This window comes from Mesoplodon densirostris, chromosome 7 (assembly GCF_025265405.1).
Source record: "Mesoplodon densirostris isolate mMesDen1 chromosome 7, mMesDen1 primary haplotype, whole genome shotgun sequence".
Taxonomy (NCBI): Eukaryota; Metazoa; Chordata; class Mammalia; order Artiodactyla; family Ziphiidae; genus Mesoplodon; species Mesoplodon densirostris.
Genome location: NC_082667.1, coordinates 67047806 through 67071287, shown reverse-complemented (window position 1 = coordinate 67071287; position 23482 = coordinate 67047806). Strand labels below are relative to the sequence as shown.

Genomic DNA, 23482 nt, shown 5'->3' with positions numbered 1-23482 from the left:
CTCCTGCTGAATCAGAGACTCTGGGAGGGGGCCCAGCATGATCATTGATTGAACAAGCCCTCTGGGTAAGTCTGATGCTTGTTAACGTTTGGGAGCCACTGCAAGACGGCGCGTGGCTGTCCCTTTAAGACCAGAAGAAAGACACTGGAAACCGGCGGGCTTCCCTGGAGAGGCTGAGACTGGAGGGAAAAGGGTAGAGTAATATTACAGAGGAAGGGACACACTCTTCCCAGCTGACCTCAGGCTGTAGATTTCCCAAAGCAAGGACTCTCCTGTAGCCTGTCCCGGCACCTAAGAGCTGCAGCTGTTGCAGGCATCTGAAGTTGGTCTGGGTTGCCGGCTGTTGCGCTGCAAAGGACTACATTTCTTTCTCACTGTCGAGCCCAGCTGTTCCCATCTGTGCATCTGTGCCAGGAGAAGCATGCCACTTTAACATCAACAGGGTCACCAGCTAGTTCATTCCAAGAAATTGATGTGTGGAAACAGTGTTTTATGTGTGAATGGTGAAGTGTATATTTAGAAGTCCGGATGCTCCGCTCCAGGCTGACAGCTCTCAGGAAAGAAAAAAAAAAAAAGATGGTATGTGCTTCAGAGTTCATTATATCTCCTAGGCAGAAATCTAGGTTTAAAGGGTTGTTTTAAAGTAGCACATAATGGCACCTATAAATCCCGGTTCCTGAGGTACGTACATTTGTCACTCCCTGAAATGACTTTTTCACGTGTTCTTTATGTGGTTGGCTCCGGGCATAAAAACTTGGATCTTTACTAGCAGCTTTCATTCTGCATAATTTCTAATCAAGTCCATTTCCATTTCCATGAGTGTGTGTGTGCACACGCTGAGCTCTGGCTATCCCTACCTGCCCGGCTCTCTCAGCTGTGAGCTCAGCCACACCCAGGCCCAGAACCCACCCTGTGCAGTGGGGGAGAGGGCGCGGTAGTCCCAGGCTGGCAAGGGAGCAGGTGTGAGATTTGTCTGGCTGCGAGAAGCCATCACAGAGTATCTGGAGTGAGCTCACAGTCGGACGAATTCCTGTTCCTTGCCTGCCATGTCAGCCCAGAATGGAATGACTGTGCTTCTCCCTAGACCCCTGACTCCTTCTCTGGTGTCTTGCTAGGACCTGCCACCCTTCCTGAGCCCTAGCCTTCTCTCATCCTTGCCAGCAGCCCCTGCCAGGGTGCCTGATTGCTCTGTCCTCCGTCCCAGCCACGCCCAGGGTCCTGTTCTCAGTGACTTGAACATCCAGGATCATAACTACCTTTGTCCTTTCCGGCTGGGGCTGGATTAGGTGGGCTAGGCTTGTGTCCCATGAGGCCAGTGCCTGGGGAATCAGAGTGGGCTCTCATGGAACGAGGCAGAGAGGTGATTCAGAGCCAGTGTCCTGGAGGCAGGTGCTATGGACCAGCAGGCAGATCCTATAGCTAACACTTTCACCCAGCTTACAAGGTGCCAGGCACTGTTTTGAGTGCTGGACACAGGTTCACTCTGCCGTTCCTCACTACTACCCAACAAGGCAGGTATTGTTATCCTATTTACTAGTGAGGAAACTGAGGCACAGAGCAGTTATGACCTGGCCGTCTAGTAGATGCAGTAGCCAGGAGCCACAGCGTGTGCTACCCCTACACCAGAGGTCAGAAAACTGCAGCCCAGGGGCCAAATCTGACCTGCGGCCTGCCGTAGAAATACTCTTCTTGGAACAAAGCCACCCCCACTCATTTACATATCATCTATGGCTGCTTTCCAGAGATACGGCAGAGTTGAGTAGTTAAAACCAAGACCCTGAGACCTGCAAACCTAAAATATTCACTGCTGGTCCTTTACAGAAAAGGTTTGCCCATCTCTGTGGTATATCATACTGCTTCTCATGACTCCCATGAAATCGAATGCAGATTGTTTTATGTATGTACCAGTGGGCAATTTTTCAGATTCTCAGATGAGAAACCCCCCAAGACAATAGAACTGCAGCTTTAGGGAGTTTGGAAAGCCAGAGTTTTGGGCAACCAACTGCCAACACCAATTCAAAGCACAGCAGCAGAGGCAGGGCCAGTGGTAAGGTGGGGATAGTTCAGTCAGAGCTGGTGGGAAAGAAGCAGAGAGGCAGGAGGGTGATGGCTGCAGGACTTGCCTCACTCCATCCAGGCTCTCGTTCGTTGTTCATTAGCTGGTGCATGAGGGACGCAGGGCCAAGGTGGCTTCAAGGTCAGGAACGAGACCCCTCCACAGCTCACGGCCACCTGCTGTCCTCATGTGTACCTGCTCCTTTGTAGAACCTGGCTGGCAGGCCTGCCCTGATTGCCTGGGTGTATCCCCTCGTGCAGTCCCAGTGCAGTGTCAGGGAGGAGAGAGCCGCTGCGCTGAGAGCTGGCGAATGGTCAGCTCTCAACAAACGTGAGCTGTTTTTCCTTTCGCTCTTAGGGTTCCAACCCTGAGAGCAGAATATTAGAATCGCGCCTTTATAAATAGCAAAACCCACAGTGATGGAACTCTTACTGGGGTGGGCAGAATAACCTGCCCCTCACAAAGATCTGTACATCCTCATCTCTGGAACCTGTGAATATGTTTCCTGACATAGCAATGGGGAGTTAAGGTTGCTGATGGAATTATGGGTGTTGATCCGTTGACCTTAAAATAGGGAGAGTGTTCAGGATTATCCAGGTGGGCCCATGGTAATCATGGGGTCCTTAAAAGTGGCAGAGGAGATCAGAAGAGGTCAGATGGATGCCACATGAGAAGGACTTAACCCACTGTTGTTGGCACTGACCGTGAAGTGAGAGGGTCATGGGCCAAGGAAAGCAGGTGGCCTCTAGAAGCTGGAAAGGAGGATTCAAGGATTCAAGAGTTCTCCTCTAGAACCTCCAGAAAGGAATGCAGACCTGCCAATACCTTGATTTTATCTCAGAGAGACCCTGTCAGACCCTTGACCTCCAGAACTGCAAGATAATAAACTTGTAGTGTTTTAAGTCACTAAATTGGTGGTCCTTTGTTACGGCAGCAACAGGAAACTACTCCACTTACCAGGAGTGTGACAGTTTGCTAAGCACTTTACTGATGCCACCAACTCACCTAATCTTTGCGGTGAGTGAGAAGTATTATTATCCTCATCAAATAGATGAGCCAGCTGAGGTTCAGAGAGATTGACAAAGGTCACGTAGCCGGTCAAGGGCAGAGCTGACTTCAGACCACCTGCAGGAGGCTGCCCTTTGCCGTGCAGGCCTGACCCTGCCTGGTAGGGAGGCATTCTGAGGAAGCTGCTCTTCTTCCCCGCAGTGCTCTTCAGGTGCCAGAGGAAGGTCTTCCGGATTTGTCTTTGACATGATGAATGAAGTTGTTACACAGAGGATTTGAATGGCGTGGGACCTGAGGCTGTCAGAGCTCCTTTCTTCCGATTATCTCCAAGCCCTTTCCTGCCAGATCCCACTTCTTTCTCTTAGCAGTTCTCTTAGTTTTCTCTTTCTGGAAGAGAAAGCCTAATTGTAGGGGCTGCTGGCAAAAGACCTTCAGCTCATGTCCTAATGCACGCCTAGAAGTGGAGAGGGGGGAAGACCCTCAACTCAACAGAATACTTCGCTTCTTTACTAGTAGGGCTCTTAGCACATAGAACATCTGAAAATGTCCCCTTAGGAGCCCAAGTACAAGAGGAGGCGTAATGTCTTGCTTTTCGAGGTATAAGAAAAGCATCACGATGATGTGCTCAAGTCCTCCTTTCTCTCTAATGGAACACAAACACTGGGTCTCTCTCACAGACTGGGAAACGGGGATTTGCCCAGTGTTGGAGGTGAGGGTCGACTGAGGCCTCCTGCCTCTCAGGACCACCTGCTTCCCACAGGCTCTCGGTGCCTCACTCTGGCTGGGACAGGCTGAGGGGCCCCACTTTGGACCGGGGTCTGTTGGAAGAGAAGGGAGGTGGACACACATCCCGGGCCGTGGAAGTAGCACGGCCGACCGACGGCAAGCAGAAGGCAGCCGGGGCTAGCCGCTGTTGTGCTGGGGTGAACCACCCACTGTGTGGTGGTGTGAATCCTGCCTCATGAGCACTGCTCCGATGAACTGGCTTTGATGCTCTGCAGATGCTGCTGCCTGGGCTTCTCGGGCTGGCGGGGCCCAGGCATCAGGCTCTTTAGTGAGAACAGTGGTCCCTTATCATCAGCAGGAAGCCAGCAGGCAGGTGATACAAACGTACATTTCTGGATATTCAGTTAGCCCTTTTCTTTTTAACCCCAAAGAAAGCATGCAACAAGACATCTCAAGAACGGAAGAAAACTTTTCTAAAACTCATTGAATTGTACTTTTGAAAAGGGCGAATTTTATGGTATGTAAATTGCACCCCAATAAAGCTATTAAAAAAATAAAAGGAATGGAAGGAAAGGCAACAGCAGTTATGAATTCTTATCCGGGATATTCAGCACTGCTGGCTCCATTATTTAATGCTTAGCCTTCATCCTTCCAAAAGCTGGCTTCACAGTGGCTCTCCCCAGCAGCCTGGCAGTCTGTCCCTGTTTCACAGGGAAGGAGATGGAGACTTGCAGGGCTGGGCTGTGGAGCTTGTCCAGAAACAGTGAAGAGCAGACCCAGTTGTAGGGTGCGAGGAGGTCCCCAGGACACTCCTGGAGGAGGACCAGGAGACAGGACAGTCTGTGCCTGTCCCCCGGATGAACTTAGACCTAAGGCCCCAGTGCCCATGGCAGGCAGTTACCTGGGACACCGGCCTGGCTGTCCTGCCTCCTCCCACCTCCCTGCTCCTGGGCTCTGGATCTCACCACCAAACACCAAAGCTTCAGAAACCAAAATAGCACTGGCTGCAGCGCAGAGCGAGGCCCCCCTCCCAGCCACCCTCAAAGCCTTCTTAGCTCTGCCTGAAAGAGAGGCATATAGGAAACCAAGAAAAACCATTAGAAACAAGAGGGCTCCACTGCTTTCCTGGGGTCATAGTCCTAAAGGCGCCCATACAGAGGGACCAGAAGCAGAGGTGCCACTTCCAATGAGCACACAGTCCAGCGTGGGCAACGGGCTAAGGGTCCTCAGCCATGTGAGCCACGTCCTAGGTGGCTCTGTCTGTCCCCGTGGTAGAGCTTGGCCAGTCCTGCTGTCCAGCCCCAAATCACTTTGACCTCCAGCAACAATCATGCAATGGAACCCCTTCTGTTGCTATTTTAGGATTCATCCTAAAATCCAAGGGCAGAGCCAGGTGCTGGGTTTTTGCTTTGGGAGAGGTCTGGGCTACAGCCTCTCCTGCAGCTCCTCCAAAAAAGCCACCAGCACCTCAGAGTTTCCACTGAAGTGCACGACAGGAGCTGACAAAATGGCTCAGCTTCGAAAGATGGGGATCTCCAGGAAGGTGGTCCTAGAGAGGACAGGCGGTCAGACGTGGGTGGGACTGGGCCGCATCACAATGTCTGTTTCACTCCCAAACCCATTTTCTTTCCACTCCATTGTGCAGTCTCAGCACCGCCCAGACTCTGGAGCAAAAGCAGCTGGGCGAGCCCTCGTGTGGGCTGCTCTCTGAAACAGCTGCCCTCATGCAGGTACTCCTCCTGCTTTCAGCACAGCGGCTTCAGGAGCCTCACAGACTTGGCTGGGTCTCCAGATGTGCTCATCATGCATGCCTGGTGAGCCTGGGCTCGGTGCTCAGCCCTGCGGCCTTGGGTGCGTTAACTGCTCAAAGCTTCGCAAGCTCCTTTCCTGCCCCTCTTCCCTCCTGTCTCCGTGAATTAGCATGGAAGCTGTCAGGACCTGAATCGGTAATTCTCTGCTCTCATTAGTGGGCTGCATGTCAAGCGTTGTGGGCATATCTCTGAGACCATATTGTGGCATTTCCTGGATGCCTTCTGTGATCACTGGCAGAACTTTCTGGAAAACAGGTCATGCACAGTGACGCCAAGGCACTAACATGGGGAACGGATGAGCTGAGTGAAAGGTCTCCAGAAACCCATAATTCTTTCTCACAGGGGCCTCCGAGGAAGGGCTCGAGCAAGTAATGGTCAAATTGTACTTAACCAGCCAGGCACAGACGCTAACCAATGTGCATGAATGCTGAGCGCAGGATCAATGTGCATGAGCGTTGAGCAGGATCCTGGGGCTCCTGGGCGGGCTGGGCATACACCTTACAGTTGCTGGCTGGTGGAAAGATCTGGATCATTCCAAGAAAAGGGCCAGAGCAGCTGGGGTTAGAGGGCCACCCGGAGGGACTCTGGGAAGCAGCTGTTTACCAGCGCTGTGAAGGTATCTCAGTGGTTTAACAACTGCTGTGAACCAGTGCAGACCAACTGAGCAGCCTCCCGGGACCTGAAGTTTCTCCAGTCCTCAAGCCAGACAGGGTATCTAGCCCACGACATGGAGGTGGGGCTGCCGTCAGGAGTATGGTTTCAACGTCAAATTCTTTTACATCTCTGACCTGCAGTTTCCTCTCATCTATGATGGGAATGATAGAACTTATATCACAGGGCCACTGCGATGGCCTGGCCTCACCACCTGGCAGGGCCAGTGCAATGGAATTAGGGTACAGTGTACGAGGGGATCAGCTCCAGGGGCAAAGGTTTTGCAGCAAACACCCAAGATTAGTCTGTAGTCCCCTCCTCAGTGGACCTCACATAATTTTTGAGTGGCTCTTTGCCACTTTGGACAGTACCTTTGTTGATGGTTAGTAGGTGGCACTTTGGCATACGTGCTTGTAGGTTCATAAACTATTTCCAAATCATATGGCCAATCCGGGGCCTTTCAAACTTACGGTCTGCACTGTTGTTCTTCCTTCCCCATCCACTGGCCGTCCCAGGCCTGCTGGGGCCCTGATAGCTCTGGTTCTTGTCCTCCAGTTTCTGCTCTGTAGAGCCATCTGTCCAGAGGCTGAGAGAGACAGTTGGCCGTGGGAAGTCCCGAGCAGAGAGGGGCATAGCACGGCAGTGTCTCTCCAGCCGATGGGTTTCCTCAGGCCCCACTGGGGCTCCCTTCCTGCCCACACCACGTGGTTGTTCGTGGTGAGTCAGGGAAGGCAGAGGAATAGCTCCCCTGCCTGGGCGTTACACAGGTGCTGCTTGAACCCCGTGTGTGGCTGTCTGGTGAAATGGCCCTTCAGGGTTCCCTCTCAGCCTCTTCTCCCTAGGACACAGACAAGCACCAGGGCTGGGTGAAGAATGGGCTGGGACCACAGCCTCTGTGCTGTACTAAGGACCCTCCAAACACTCTGGCTCGGCCGCCGGACTGAGTTCACTGTGCCCTACTCATCTGTGCCATGAATGACCTCTTCCCTTGGGCGCCCTCAGCCCCTTGCATAGACACCTCTCTCTGGTCACCCCCTCAGTTGATCAGGCATGGTCGAGTAGGTCTGAACCCCAGCAGGGGCCACAGCCTGCATCTGCTCCTGGGGGGCGTCTCATCCCTGGATGAGAGACATCCGTGGGTCTGCCCCCTCACCAGATGTGTCCAGACTCCCCTGGCCCCCTGCAGAGGACCCAGCCGAGGCTCTTGCATGGGGCCTCTTTACTGCTCCAACTACGTCAGACATGGTCCTCCTTGTAGGTCTGTTTTCTTAGTGGAGAGTGAGGGGAGTTGGGTCTAGGACTGGTTAAGGGGAGGCCACTCTCTGTAGACATGGAGACCCTTCATCTGGGGGCTACACAGCAGCAGCATCTTCCAGAGCTGGGACCTCAGGGCAAGGCCATTCCACTTTGTAATCTGAACTCAAGAAGTGTCAGTGGAAGAGCACCCCGGTGGGCTGTGAGGCTGTGTGGGTCCTTAGCCACTGATGCCCACTGAGCTAACATTTATTATGTGCCAGGCACTGTGCTAAGCTCCTTACATGGACCAGCTCATTGAATACACTCCAATAGCCTATGAAGAAGGTACTTTTAGTATCCATTCCACTTTCCAGATGAGGAACTAAAGTGCAGGCAAGCTAGACTCAACTGGTAAATGGTCGAGCTGGAGTATGGATTCTGTCTCTACAGCCAGTGCTCTTAAGGAAACAAAATGAATGGATTAGCAGAGGCAAAGCCTCCTTACCTAAGAGATGTCAAATGTAAGGTGTAGAGCAGGGGGTCAGTGTACTTTTTCTTAAAGGGCCAGAAAGTACATATTTTCCACTTTGCAAGCCATATAGTCTTTGTCATACCCAGTCTGCCTTTGTAGCTCTAAAGCAGCTATAGCTAACATGTAAGCAAGTGAATGTGATGTGTTCCAATAAAGCTTTATTTACATAATAGATGGTGGGCCAGATTTGGCCCTCAGACCATAGTTTGCCACCCATGATGCAGAGGAAAGCTTCAATGCCATTGACAAACTGGGTGACCTCAGATTAGTCATTTCACATCTTCATCTTTGGTTTCCTCATGTCTAATAACTAACCACTATGGGGTACTTATTAACTGATTTGTTTTAAAATGATGCACTGAGCCCCTTGTAAGAGCCACGTACTGTGCTGGGAGCCAAAGATACAGCAGGGAATAAGACAGAGGTCATCCTATTCTCATGGAGTCCACACCTGTGAGCATGACAGAGATAACCTTGGGTAAGGACATCAGCTAGCACCATGCTTCGCTCAGGCAGAAATTCAACAAATATACCTCTTCCCATTGTCACGCCCCTGACTCATTATTCAGGACCCACTGCTTTCAAGTTTGTTGTCATTTGTACCCATACTGAGTAAAAAGGCTGGAGCATGTGGTGGAACCCAGGACTTTAATATGTTTATAATCCATTTTTATGAAACACTGGCCTAATTGTGAATTATAATTTTTTCATTAACTGATCTCATTTTACTTGGTAATATCCATTTGGGTATGTGAGAGCAGTAAAACTCCATTTCTGTTAAATATTATATGATTCAGTTGATTCACTGATTTAGATTTTTACTACCCCCCATTCCAAATGAGTGAGTCATCATCTTTTTTTTTTTTTTTTTTTTTTTTTTTTTGCGGTACGCTGGCCTCTCACTGTCGTGGCCTCTCCCGTTGCGGAGCACAGGCTCCGGACACGCAGGCTCAGCAGCCATGGCTCACGGGCCCAGCCGCTCCACGGCATGTGGGATCTTCCCGGACCGGGGCATGAACCCGTGTCCCCTGCATCGGCAGGCGGACCCTCAACCACTGCGCCACCAGGGAATCCCTGAGTCACCCATCTTTTGAGAGATAACAAGGACCTTCAAGATCAAGCGAGCCCCGTGTTTCCCTTCAAGCGTACCTAGTTGGGGGGCCAAAGGCAGCCTGAGTTCTGGGATAGAGCTTTGAGCAGCACCACAGTCCTAAAAGCTCTTGCTTTGTCATAGAAATGCACATGTAGTTTGCATTTTACTCTTTAATATGTCCTAATATGTTTAACATATCTGAGTTGCCTTCTGTATCTTTAAGGAAAATTGGTAACTGAGATGATAGGTCATGTTTGTCTTTGGAATTCACCTCTATCCAGCCCTTTGCTCTGTAGAGGCAGTGTGGCTTAGTGATTAGGACTACTGCCTCGGGGGACAGACGTCCTGAGATTGCACCGCAGCTCCTGCACTTCCTTCTGAGTGAGCCGGGGCAAGCTTCCCGTCCTCTCTGTGCCTCACCTTCATTATCTGTAAAATGGAAACAGTAGCACTTCCCACCTGGTAGGGTGAGTTGAGTCGATATGTGAAAAACGCTTCTGGCAGAGCCTGACTCATGGTAAACACTCAGCAAGTGCTAGCTGTGATAGTTATCCCAGGAGTTACACAGATCTCCAGTTTGGGGTATGGCCCAAGGACATGGCCCCCGAAGAGGAGAGGTGCATACACATTTTCACCCAGCGCCTGTGAGTCCCAGCTCCATTTACAGAAGGTTTGGCATCTCTCTGACTAAGGTCTCTGGCATCGGCGTGCTGGCTCTGCTTTCAGAATCTTCGGCTCTCTAATTTGCAGGGAGCTACAACAGCTCCCTTCTGTCCATGACACCCTCTGTGCACCTTCAGTGATGGGGGCTTCCTCTCCTTGCAGCACCCCTTCCTAGGTGCGGGAAGGGTCCCCCTCTTACTCCTAGGCCTCCTCCCCTTCCCAGACTGGCTCTTCCAAGAGTCCGTCAGGAGGAAGTGGTGGTAAGAGCTGTGGTCTGCAGCTCTGAGTTCTCCAACCTTGAAGACCATGGAACCCTAGCCCCTGGCCTGTCTTGGCCTGTACCTTTAAGTTACCTGGCATAGGTGTGCATGCACCTACTGGCTCCATACAGACAGCTGAGGGGACTTTGGCAAGTGTCCCAAGCCTGCCTCTCATGTTCCTAACCCCCCTTCTGCTTCCTCCTGGTCCCTGTCTCATTCCAGGCTCCTGACTCTGTCTCTTACATCATGTTTATGAGCATGGAAGGCACCATCCAGTGACCTTGGCATCTCTGTCCAGTTTTTCTGATTGCTGGCCTTGAATGGTGGGCCTGACTACCCGTCCCTGGGAACGAATTCCATAGTCTTGACCTCACAGCCTATGTCCTGGCAAGACCTACCCATTATCACCATAAAAGAAGGACTTAAATGACCCTGCAGGCTCCTCTTGCTATAGCAACCCTGATTACCATTTGTTGTGCACTTATTCTGAGACAGTGTTTTATATACTTGATTGTATGTAATCCTCACAGATCTTGGGGGTGGTGGGTGGGTATTATTATTCCCACATTACAGGTGGGGAAATCAAGGCGTCAAGAGGTTGAGTGTTTGCTTGTGGTCATGTAGCCAGTGAATGGTGAAGCAGGGATTTATTTGAATCCAAGCCTCTGCTCTTATAGGTAATAATGCCTCTTCCATTTTTCTTGGAAGCTTCCAAGAAAACGATGAGCTCTTCTTGACCTGGTGTGAGCACTGCCCCCCACAAAGTCTACCAGGGGTCCAATGAGCAGTGCCCAGAGTGCGTGGAGGTTTGGGGATGGTATGGCTGTCTCCTGTGCCAACAATTCCCTATCCTGGTGGGCAGAGCCTGAAGCAGCAGGAGGCAGTCTGGCCGAGGGTCCTTGCAGCCAGGTGAATGTCATACGGTGGGACCAGGAAACTCAGAGCAGGACCAGACAGTGGAGACAGAGGTGGACTGGCAAGAACTGGGCAGGGGAGCAGATGCCCAGCTCGGGGACCTGGGTGTGGGACAGGTTCAGAGCTCCCAGGGAATGGGGGTGCGATCTGGGGAAAGAGAAGCAGAAGTCCCATTCGCGGGCTGGGACCAGTATCTCTGATGAGAAGGCAGACTGGGAAAGGAGAAGGTTCTAACTTAAAGCCATGGGGCATCAGGATCACACCCATCGGCTTCCCAGCAGACCCTGTTGGGTATATTTCTATATCCGTTGTGCTCGTGGTGGTTGGGTGAATGGATGTATGGATGGATAAATGAGTTTGCGGAAGCATGAAGATTCTAGTCTCCCTTCCCCCACCCCCAAAGTTGGGGCTAAGATTGTTTTACCCAAGGCAATGATGAGGAAGGGAAAGGGGTTGTCATGGCATATGCAGGGGTGCACTCTGACCCACTGTCTCCTTATCCCTTCTTTCTCCAGAGGCCCCCGCCAAACCTGAGGAGGCAGAGGCTGAGCCCTTCACAGACTCCTCTCTGTTTGCACACTGGGGCCAGGAGCTCAGCCCCGAAGGCCGGCGTGTGGCCCTGAAGCAGTTCCAGTACTACGGCTACAATGCCTACCTCAGTGACCGCCTACCCCTCGACCGGCCCCTGCCTGACCTCAGACCCAGTGGGTGAGCAGAGTCAGTGGCCGGGCCCTTGTTGACCTGCAAGTGGGGAGGTGGGGTCACCACAGTGCTGGGGACAGAGCTAGGACTTGGTGTCTGGACTCCTGGGTCTCTTCCCGGCTTCAGCCAGGGTCTGCCCACTTGGCCTGCATCAGGCAAGTCACTCTCTCCCTGCTTGCCCAGCCTCAGTTTCTCCATCTGCTAAGCAGGGGGGAAGGCTTTCTTCCATTAGAAATTTGGAGGATTAATAACCTAATTTAATCCTTAAGGGAACGAGAATCATCTGGCATTCCTGTTAATAAGTCATTTTAACCCAATCAGTTGCATTTTTATGAACAATTATTTTTTTTCTGTAAATTAGTTTTTTAAAGTACATCCATCTTCTGAGGCTAACAAGTCATTACACCCAAGAGAGAAGTCTGTCTTGACTTCTCTCTTCGTTACAGAAGATGTTCCTTTAAGGTTCAGTTAGAATTTTTATTACTCCTAATTATTAAAAATGTGGACATGTACCGTAGCTGAGAAAATCTCATTAACTTTGTGAGCTCCCCATCAACATCTTCTTTTCCCCACTTTCCCCTTATTTTTAAAATTTTCTTAAAGCTGCAAACCACAGTGAGCTTATATCTGGAGTTTTCAGGAAAGATCTTGCTGCTGGGCTTGGGGGCTATATTCTTTGGGAAGGAGAGTTCAGTTCAGTTTCATAGACATTTATGGAGCACCTGATGTATGCCATTTAGTTGGGTGTGGTTTTCTTGGCCCAGGAGAACTTTGCTGGGCTCTAGAGATGAAAGAGCAGCTGAGGATCTACAAGGGGAGAGAAGAGTATATGTTCATTTAAAGGATATTTATAGAGCACTTACTATGTGCCAGAATAGTCTAGACCCAGAGATAGAGCAGTGAACAAAACAGACAGGAATCCTTACCCTTGGGGAGCTTGTGTTCTATTCTAGTTAGGTGAGGACAGATGATAAACAAAGCAAAGTCACCTATGTAGCAGGTTAGATAGTAGTAAGTACTGTGGGGAAATGTAAGGTGGAAGAGGGAGATTGGAACAGCCTGGAATAGGAGGAGGGGTTGAATTTTTAATGAGATGGTCAGAGAAGGCCCCACTAAGAAGGTGACATTTGAGCAGAGACCTAGAGGAGATGAGGAAGTGAGCCATGTGGATACTCAGGGGAAAAACTTTCTGGACAGAGGGACCAGCATGTGCAAAGTTCCTGAGGTCAACATATGCCTGGCATGTTTGAAGAAAAGGAAGGAGGTCTCTGTGGCTGGAACAGAGCAAGCTAGAAGACAGTAGTTGGAGATGAGATCAGAGGGGCAACAGGAAGCAGATCAAGTCGGGGTGGGGGGTTGGTAGTTCTCAAAGTTGGCTACACATTCAACTCCTCTGGGAGCTTTAAAATAATCCCGATACCAGGCTCTACCCTAGACCAATTGGGCAAGAGTTTCCAGAGGTGGAACTCAGTGCCCATGTTGTTTAGAGTTCTCAGGTGATTCCCATGCACAGCCCAGGTTAAGAATTGCAGAGGAGGGCTCTGTTAACTGTTGCAAGGAATGTGACTTTTACCCTGTGAGGGGCTCCTTGGGAAGAGAGCCACATGAAGAGAGACATAGGGTGAGGTCTGGAAGTGTCCCGAGCTCAGGAGCTTCTGTCCCTGTGGAGTTGGGGGTGCATCACCCTCCCAATATGTGGATATGCTCACCAACCTGGATGCTCTCTGAATTCCATATTTTAGGGATTTTTATGGAGGCATCATTGCGTAGGCATGACTGATTATTAACTCATTTTCCAGCCTCTCCCCTCTCTCCAGAGAATGGGGGGTAAGACTGAAAGTTCCAAACTTCTAATCATGGCTTGGTCTTTCTGGTGACCAACCCTCATTCAGGAGCCTGCCAAGAGTCTTCCTCATTAGATCAAAAGATACTCCTACCTGGGCAGAAGACCTAAACAGACATTTCTTCAAAGAGGACATACAGATGGCCAACAGGCACAGGAAAGATGCTCAACATAGCTAATTATTAGAGAAATGCAAATCAAAACTATAATGAGGTATCACCTCACACCAGTCAGAATGGCCATCATCAAAAAGTCTATAAATAATAAATGCTGGAAAGGGTGTGGAGAAAAGGGAACCCTCCTACACTACTGGTGGGAATGTAAATTGGTGCAGCCACTATGGAGAACAGTATGGAGGTTCCTTGAAAAAACAAAAATAGAACTACCATATGACCCAGCAATCCCACTCCTGGGCATACATCTGGAAAAGATGAAAACTCTAATTCAAAAAGATACATGCATCCTGATGTTCATAGCAGCACTATTTACAGTAGTCAAGTAATGGAAGCAATCTAAATGTCCATCAACAGATGAATGGATAAAGAAGTTGTGGTGTGTATATATATATATCTACACACACATATATGTATGAATGAAGTAATGCCATTTGCAGCAACATGGATGGACCTAGAGATTATCATACTAAGTGAAATAATTCAGAGAAAGACAGATATCATATGATATCACTTATATGTGAAATCTAGAAAAAAAAACAAATGAAGTTATTTATAAAACAGAAATAGATTCACAGACATAGAAAACAAACGTATGGTTACCAAAGGGGAAAGAGGGGGGAGGGATAAATTAGGAGTTTAGGATTAACAGATACACACTACTATATATAAAATAGATAAACAACAAGGGCCTACTGTATAGCACAGGGAACTATATTCAATATCTCATAATAACCTATAATGGAAAAGAATCTGAAAAAGAATAGATATATACATATATGTATAACTGAAACACTTTACTGTATACCTGAAACTAACACAACACTGTAAATCAACTATAATTCAATAAAAAGTTATCTGTTTTGAGAAAAAAAGAGATACTCTGATCACCCAGGAAATTCTAAAGGATTTGGGACCTCTGTGTCAGACACTCCTTTCACTCAGTAAATTACAAAGGATTTAGGGGCTATGGATCGAAGACTAAATAAATATTGTCAGGAACTGGAGGCAGAGATCAATATATGTATTTCTTACTATTTCACAGTATTATTATTAGTCTAAGACTAATAATAAATATTGTCAGGAGCTGGGGGCAGAGATCAATATACGTATTTCTTACTATTTCATAGTATTATTATTAGTCTCCATTTTACACAAGAGGAAACTGAGGCGCAGAAAGATTATGTAATCTGCCCAAGGTCACTAGTGGCAGAGCTGGGATTTGAACTCAGGCAGTCTGGCAATAGAATTTGTGCTGGTAACCGTCACTGTGTTTCACTGCCTTGAGGTGTCCATTTGTGTCATTCTACTGGGGATGGGGCCTGCTTTAACGATGTATAGCATGGAGCTGATTGGCTTATCTGGTTCAGGAAGTGGAAAAATTGTTTTAGTGGACCTCAAAGCTGTTATCAAGGCATAGAGTGAAACCTCAGCTATGGCAAATGTTGGGATTTAGAGCAAGGTGGGTAGGGGTACAGGGAGCATCTGGAGAGGAAGCCCCATGCTAAGGACAGTCTCTAGAAGAATTGCACCAGGTGTACCTTGCTTCAGTCTCAGCTCCTGTGCCTTTCCTCCTTTTACCTCCTGTTTGCCCTTGGGGATTGCTGCCCCTGGAGGCATCCTTGGATTCTGCACTCTGCTCTTTGTATTCTTGACTTTGCCAAGTTCTAACCCTGATGCTATGCTCATTGGCTTCATTCCTGGACCAGAAAGTGGGTGTCCCAAATTCTGCCCTACCCTCCCTTCCATCAGCTCTGGCTGGGCCCTTATTTTGTCTCCTTTCTTGGTAATCTGACCACCTTGTCATGAGAGGGCCAAAGTGTGCTCAGTGCCTTATACACAGGACAAGAGGTAACTAGAAGGAAAAAAAATCCATCCAACTGGTTGCTAGGTAGGCTTCATTAGTTTATTCATCCAATAAATATTTATTGAGCACCGAGTGTGTGCCAGGTACCCAGTAAAGCGTCAGAGAGAGAACACTCAAGGAGCTTACACTGTAGTGGGATCCAGAGTGGAAGGTGATGGGATCAGAAGGCAAGTGATCAGAAAACTTGCAGAGGATCCCCTGCCTCCTTGGGAAGGAGTCATCCATGCAGGTTTCTAGTAAGTCAGGGACTGCACTTGACACCCACAGAAGCCCTGTCCTCCTGGGGCCTCTGCTCAGGGAAGCAGCACCTGGAGGTTGACGTCTGCAAGGGGCCTCCCTTTACCAGTTTTGGCCGCCCTCCCCCGGAAATGGAAGTCATCTCAGGTGGCCTTGGCTTGAAGCAGGATTTTGGTTCTCCAGCCAGAGGCTGAAGTTAGGCCACGGCAGTGAGTGTGCTGAACCCTAGCCATTAGACCACCAGGGACCAGTGGCCAGTGACAAGGCTCTGGCCCATCAGCTTGGTAGAAATAAATTTCTACAAAGAGACAGAAAGTAATGAAACAAGTAAAGTGTTTATTAGGAGGAAAAAAGAGTACGTGTGAATAGGCACACACGGGTGGACTCAGAGAGAGAGTAGCACCCTCGTGGTAGTTTGAATCACTTATATGGGGCATTTCTTCTGGGTTTCCTTTGGCAGTGATCTTGCTTTGCCTGGCTCTGAGTCCTTATTTGGTTTACATGAGGGTCGTCCCATGTGCGCGCGCCCATCTCTTAGCCAAAATGGATTCTAGTGAAGAAGCTTATGGATAAGTTGACATCACTCCTTTTTTGACCTTCAAGGATCTTTTCTGTGCATGTGTAGTCAGGAAGGTCTCCTTGACCTCAAGAATGAGAAATATGTGGTCTCTATCTTTTATCTGGGCAGGGCTCAGCTCCTCTCTCTCTCTGGCTATTTTGGAGTATCTGTCCCCAGGGAGCAAACTCCAGCTGCTCAGCCTGAGGCCCATCTATCTCCTGCCTCAGAAGGACATGGGAACTGGAAATGCCAGTTTCATTAGCCTCATCTGGGGTCTTTGATCCATGCAGAGAGAGGACGTATTTCCTCTGGGCACCAGGACACTTGGCTTTCGGGGAAGTCAAAGTGCCATTCATTCTTCCTGCATTATTATAATAAGAACAGAGCAGGCCCCTTGGCCATCCAGGTGGGAAGACCCAGGGGAGACAGGACAGTGGTTGCCTCTTCTAGTGAGCCTCCTAGACCTCACCCCACGTGAGACCTTTGCCAGATCTGGACAGGGGTTTGCCTTCTTGCTTCCTGGGGTGAAAGACACCGGGGCCTCAGGATCGAAGGGGAGAAAGTCTGCATCTCAGTCTGGCTGGACTTTACTCCATCCCTCATGTCCCTAGCTACAAGCTCCAGACATCCCCATGGCTTTCTCTGTGTCCCTCCTCCTGCCTCCCAGTGTCCCACCTGCCCCTTCTAATCTGTAGCCTCCAAAAGAACCTCCCGGAGGCAAAAAGAGAAGAAGGGAAAGACAGGTCTTGATTGGGGTGTGGACTACATAGGTATATATATTTGTCAAAACGCATCGAACTACACACTTAAGATCTGTGCATTTCACTGAATATAAATTAAGCGTCAACTTTTTGAAAAATTATGGTGTGAGAAAGAGATCAAGGAAGTCCTTTGCCTGTGGGATGGAGAAGAAGGATGGAGGCGACATCTTTAGGGAGGTCACTGAGAAAATGGGTTGTGATTGTGGGGAAGGAGGATCGTGGAGGGCTAAAGCAAGCTTGCCAGATCAGGACAGGAAGGTAAGGGTGGGCCTCCCACCCCAGTGATGGCGGGTGGGGTAGTTAGCATATTGGTACTCACCAGCTCCACAGCAGCCGTTCCTGCAGGCAGTGGGTATTAGTTCCATACAGGGGCCAGGGGATATAAGGGATGAGCCCCTGATCTAGTGGGCATTGGGTATGGGTAGGAAAAGGAGGGGCTCGTGGGCTCCCGCTTCAGGGCTGTCACATTGCCATGGCAACTCTATGGCCTACCTCTAAGGTAGCTCAGGGCAGAGCCTCCAGCAGGTATTGCTTCCTGCCTCTTGCTGGCAGATTCTCAGAGGCCCCTGAGCCATCAGTAATGATGTTTGTTACCTTTCTCGCCAGCATCCCCTGAGGTCCACATCCCTCCCAGGAGTGAGGGTGGACTGGCTGTTGGGTTGACTGGTAGGTTAAGGCCTGGGGCCGAGGCACAAGGGGCTGGTAAAGGGGCTTGGACTATTTTCTGCAGCCCCAGGTAGGAGCAACTGGGGCAGATCCACACATACCCACCCACAAAGGAGCCCTGGGTCCTGAGCTGGAGAGACCCTGTGTGAACATCCAAGTGGAAAGAAGCAGGATGAGATTATAGAAGAGAAAGAATGCAGCCTGGAGCCAGGGCTCTGGGTCCCTCTAGGAGCAGGTTAGGGTCCATCCAAGGTGGCTGTGGGTATTTGCTGCCACCACTATGAGGATGGCCACCAGGTTTGTGTGTATGGATTGGAGGGCCATGGGGTCTTCATGGTGCAACCTCTAGACAGACATCTGAGATCTCTGAACTTTGGGGGTTAACAGTGCTGACTTCATGAGTGTGTATGGTAGGCAGGATAATGGCCTCCCAAGGGTGTTCACGTCCTAATCTCTGGAACCTGTGAATATGGTATGTTACATGGCAAAGGAGAATTAAGGTTGCAGGTGGAATTAAGGTTGCTAATCAGCTGACTAAAATAAGGAGATCATCCTGAATTATCTGGTTCGACCCAATGTAATCACAGGGCACTTGAAAGTGGAAGAATAAGCCAGAGAGGTGGCTATCTGAGAAGGACTCAACCAGCCATTGCTGGCTTTGAAGATGGAAAAGAGCCATGAATGTGGGCAGCCTTAAGATACTGAAAAAGGCAAGAACAGTGTCTAACAGATTATCACCTAGAACCTACAGAAAGGAATGCAGTTCTGCTGATACTTCGATCTTAGCCCAGTGAGACCTTTGTCAGACTCTGGCCTCCAGAACCAGAAGATAACAAATTTGTGTTATTTGAAGTCACCAAGTTCGCAGGACTTGTTTACAGCGGCAGTATTAGTATCAAGACACTATACACTGGGCCCCTTTTGCACAGGATCCTGAGAAGGCTAGAAGGGCTCTGCACTTGGTTTAATGATCTGCTGTTGCTGTGCTAAAATTCTTAATAATTTTTCAACAAGGGCCACCATTTTTTCCTTTTGCACTGAGCCCCACAAGTTATATATCTGGTCCTGGCGGGGAAGGGAGGCGGTTTCAGGTGAGGAGCTGGGACATGATTGCTGGATCATCTGGGGGTTCCTATGCTGGGGCTAAGGATTTACACCAAGAGCTGCCACTTGCTCACTTACGTGGCAGGCACTGTGCCAACTGCCTAATGTCTATGGTGTCCTTTAACTTTGTCCTCTCGTCTCTCTGGGGTAGTTATTATTATTTCCATTTTATATAGGAAAATACTGAATATTTGCAAGGTTAAGAAACTTGGTCAAGCTCCCACCAGTGGTATGTTGCAGAGCCAGTATTTTTACCTGTGTCTGTGTCTCCAGGACACTACTCAGGCCCCTTGCCCCGCCCTGCCTAGGGGAGCTTTTCTAGTTTGGGATTTTGGCTCTGTGGAGATGACCCAGAAGTCTTTGAAAGATGAGACTTCCATGAGGGCAGCCTCAGGACAAAGGGGGTAAAATCAACACCCTGGGTAATGCTTCTGCTGTTGCATCAAAAATACTGACTGCACAAACATAGGGAGAAATACTTCTTAACTGGAGCAATCTGGGAAAATGCTTCTGGGTCCTAGTTAATTAAACATATTATGGGCCAACAGTATCACATAGTTGTTCTTATAGATGATGTGATCTTGCGCTGTATTAATGTCTTAAAATGGGGAGGCAAGAGTTTTGTTTTACTCAGATCACAACTGCAGAATTGGATTTTATGGGATATAGAGCAAGTGGCATATGTTTAGAGGAGAACGACTCAGGAGAAAAACTGAGTAACATGACAAACAGATGAAGTTTTTGCTAGATTATAGAGTGATATGTAGAACCCAATTCCCTGGGATCCAAGGCCAGGTCTGTCACTTACAAAGCTGGTTGACCTCCAGCAAGTTACCTAGCCTCTCTGTGTCTTGATTTTCCTATCTGTAAATTAGAGACGGTAATACAAAGATTGAATGTGTAATATACATAGAGCTCTTAGAACATTGCCTGACATCATAGTAACTGCTATTTAACTTTTTGCTACTTTTTATCTGGGTCTCTGATTTGTAAAAGAGATGGCCTGGGGGACATGGTCATGACTTTAAGTACCAGAAGGACCACAAAGTGGACAAGGAGCCACACGGGACAGGCCTTCCACCCTTCCACCCTGGCACTAGGTGAGGAGGGCCAGCTAGGCAGTGTAGGACAGACTGATTTCTCCCCAGCCCCAGAGTTCTGGGCATCAGAGGCCGGAGCAAGGCTCTGCTGGAGAGCAAAGACGCCCTGTCCTCCTTTTTCCCACCTGTCAGGACTGCCTTCCCTTACCCCACGTTCCTCAGCGCTCCTTGCCCCTGGCCTGGCCCACTCACCCACAAACTTCCCACAAGGAGATGCTCGGTCCCTTGTGTGATTTTTCCACCAGAGCCAGCTGACTTTTATTATTCCCTGGGTGGCTGTCCATGTAGTCCCAGGGACCCCATTTTCCCTGGATTTCTAATAAGATGTTTTAGGAACAAATGATGACCCTGCCTCCCGTTGGCTGTTTACATTTTAATTGATTCATTTCCCTCTTGTTCCACTTACAATCTACATTTGACATAGCAGATCTTTTCTCTAAATCAACAGAGTCCCCTTGTAGAACTTCTGCCTCTGGATGAAAGCTGGACATTTTGATGATCACATCTACTTAGAAGTTTACCTGTAGTGATTCCGGTGTCAGATGCTCTTCCAGGATCAGGCTGTGGCCCATTTCTTTTGCCTTGCAGACTGTTAAAACTCCTGTTCTCAGATGTCCATTGTCTCCTCCACATCTGAGCCAGACGTGGCCTCCTGCCAGGCCCCCGAAGCCCCTGACTGCACTAGGTAGCCCCACTAGCTCCATGCACCCTCTGGCTTATTGGATGATCTGGGCTTATTGTTGTGGTCAGGCAGGGAGTATGTGTTCAACTCCATGATTCCCATTCTGTCAGGCCGCAGTGAGATTCCCACCCACAAAGCTTTCCCAGGCCTGCATTCATTCCACTGTCTGCTATTTGAGCATTTATTCATTTGTTCGTTCAGCCAGATACCCAGTGCTTTCTGAGTTTGTACTCTGTGCTGGACACTGTTTGAGGCACAAGGGGGACCTGGTGAGCAAAGCAGATATGGTCTTGACCTCATGCAGCTTATACTTGAGTGGAGACACTGACGTCTGTTAAATAACCACGTAGAAACACGTTGCCATAGCATATAAGAAAAACGAAAGAGGCTGTGAGAGTCTAACAGGGGGATCCGATCCCAGTCCAGGAAGTGCAGTGGGTCTTTCTTTGCTAGGGTAGGTGTGCTCTTATGGAGGAAGACACTGAACTCACTCAGATGACCACAGATGGCTGGGATTCTTTGTAGGCCAGTGTCTACACAGTCACATAATCACACCAGCGGAAGCCCCATATCCAGGCTCTGGAGGAAGGCAGCGTGGCTCAGGACATCCTGGACAGGCTTGAGTCTGCATCCTCTCTGTTCATCTCTTAGAGTGCCGTGTCTCTAACAGTGACTGTCCACATCTGCAGCTCACTCAGTGACAGTGTTCTGTTTCCTCCCCCATCCTTCCGTCTTCTTAGGGTACCTCATGTTCAACCTCCCCATGAGAAAGGGCTTGATAGGGCTGCTGGTCCTTCTTCAATATTATGAGATCCGGCTATAAGAGCTCCTGGGCTAGACTGCTCTGTACACTGACCGCCAGCCCGTCGATAGCTACTTGGGGCTCAGGAAGCAGTCTCTGGTCCCATGAGTTGTGAGCGGAATGGTGAGGCCACCTGGCAGAGGACACAGACAGCTTCATACAAGGAGTATAGATGGGGAGGGTTTATCTCAATGGGAGCCATGGGACAGGAAGACAATTTTAGGCTTCACATGCCCAGTAGTATCTTATCATGTGAGTCCACATCATCCTATTAGACACAGTACATCTGCCCCATCTTTCATCAGAGTTGACCTGGAGTGACTTCCATTTTGCCCCTCCCTCCACCAGGTCTTTGGGTTATCACAACACCAGTGTCTGGACAGATGAATCTCTGGGTGTGTGTGGAAAGAAGGTACAGACCCTAGTTTAGCGGGGACTATGAGTACTGGCTTTGGAGGCAAATGAGCCCAGGTGTAAGCCCTGGAAGATAACCTACTACCTCAGCCCTATTTCCCTCATCTGTAAAATGGGGATAAAATGTTTACTGTATAAGACTGTAGGAAGGAATAAAGTTCAGAGGGGGGAAAAAGAGTAAAAACATCCGTATATCTCTTAGCATGGTTTATGGCAAATCATAAGCGCTCAGTAAATGGAAATTAGTACTATTGTTACTTCCAGATATCCTGTGAGGAGTCCCTGGGCAGTAGGGGTAGCTGTACCGTGCAGTCTCTGAGCTCCAGAAGTTGTGGTGATAGAGGTGCCACGCACAGGGAGCGGAAGTCTTGACTGCACTCATGCCCAGTGAGAAGCCCCATATTGCCCTCATCCTCGGCTCTCATTAAGCCCAACAGACTGGTCGCTGGCAGGCTGGGAGCCTATCTAATCTGGAAAGTTCTGGAAGAAGCCAGAAGTGTACCCAAGTGAGGCCAGAGGAGGATCAAGCAAGTCCTATGGGTGCAGGTAGAAGGGTGGAGGCCGGAGTGAGGACACAGACAGCTGTAAGGGACGAACAGGCACTGCTGATCCCAGGGTTTATGCTCTAGGTGGCTAACGGTACAGCTGAACCCTTGTGTGCTCACCGCGGGTACAGGGTAGAGTCTCTCTAGGAGAAACCTGGGAAGAAAGAGGGGCTTCGGGCACTCAGGGGAGTGGGTACCTGGGAGTGTCATCTTCTCTCTGTTTGGTCCAGGTTGGTCCCTCCTCCACTCCCAGAATCCAGGCACAGTTGGACCTGGTTCCCTGTACACATTGGCCGGCAGACCACAGCTCACATTCTACTTTGATCTTCGCTCTGGAAGAGGTCAGGCAGCCTCCATGAGTCATGCTCTGATGGACCGGGAGCTCGTAGATTTGCCGAGGTCACAGGGAGGGGAGAATCCATCGGTCCAATATGGGGGTGTCTGGCTGGTGCCCTGGGCGGTACCCGGTGGCAGGGCGCCTGGCTCGGCCTTCCTTAGTCTGCTACTGCTTCTCTGCCTCTCACAGGTAGTGGCAGCGCTAAGGCTTTTGATATAAACTTGCCTCATAAACAGCTCCAAACCGTGTCAGGGAGCTCTGCTGGGAGGCTCCCTACATAGCCGCTTCCATACCCACACCACCTCTGTGTGCAGAGATGGATGTAATTGAATTTATCATGACCATCAGTCCCGGCTTATTAGACAGCCATAGTACTCCCCTCTCAGAAATGCCTTGTTTTTTATCTCTAGTGGAAAATGGCTCAACTTTGAACAAGAATAAAATAAAAAGGGAACGTTTATGGTTAATTTTACAGGAGAGTGTACCTCTTCTCAAAATGTGTAAGGGACAGGTCTGGTACAGTCAGGCTTTCTCAAGGAGCACAAATAGGGAAGGGCCAGTAACACCTGGTGGTTCCTCTGATTCTCACGTCCCCTGGCCCTTCTCTGGAGAGGCAAGCGGAGAAGGGGAGAACAGAGGCAGACACCAGAGCAGGTGGGGACGGCAGGCTCTGGGAGCAAAGGCTGTGCTGGCCAGACCCAGGAGGATGCAGGTGCTGGGGGAGAACATCTCAGTGTGT

At 49.5% G+C, this 23482-nt stretch overlaps 1 protein-coding gene across 5 annotated transcripts in view; it reads left to right on the top strand.

Moving 5' to 3' along the window:
* GALNT18 (polypeptide N-acetylgalactosaminyltransferase 18) overlaps positions 1 to 23482 on the top strand; it is a 346555-nt gene that overhangs the window by 160619 nt on the left and 162454 nt on the right. For all 5 annotated transcript variants that reach the window (XM_060104772.1, XM_060104769.1, XM_060104770.1 and 2 more), the window contains exon 2: positions 11467 to 11659. In XM_060104772.1, coding sequence (XP_059960755.1) covers positions 11467 to 11659 — 193 coding nt within the window. The remainder of the gene's footprint in view (positions 1 to 11466; positions 11660 to 23482) is intronic.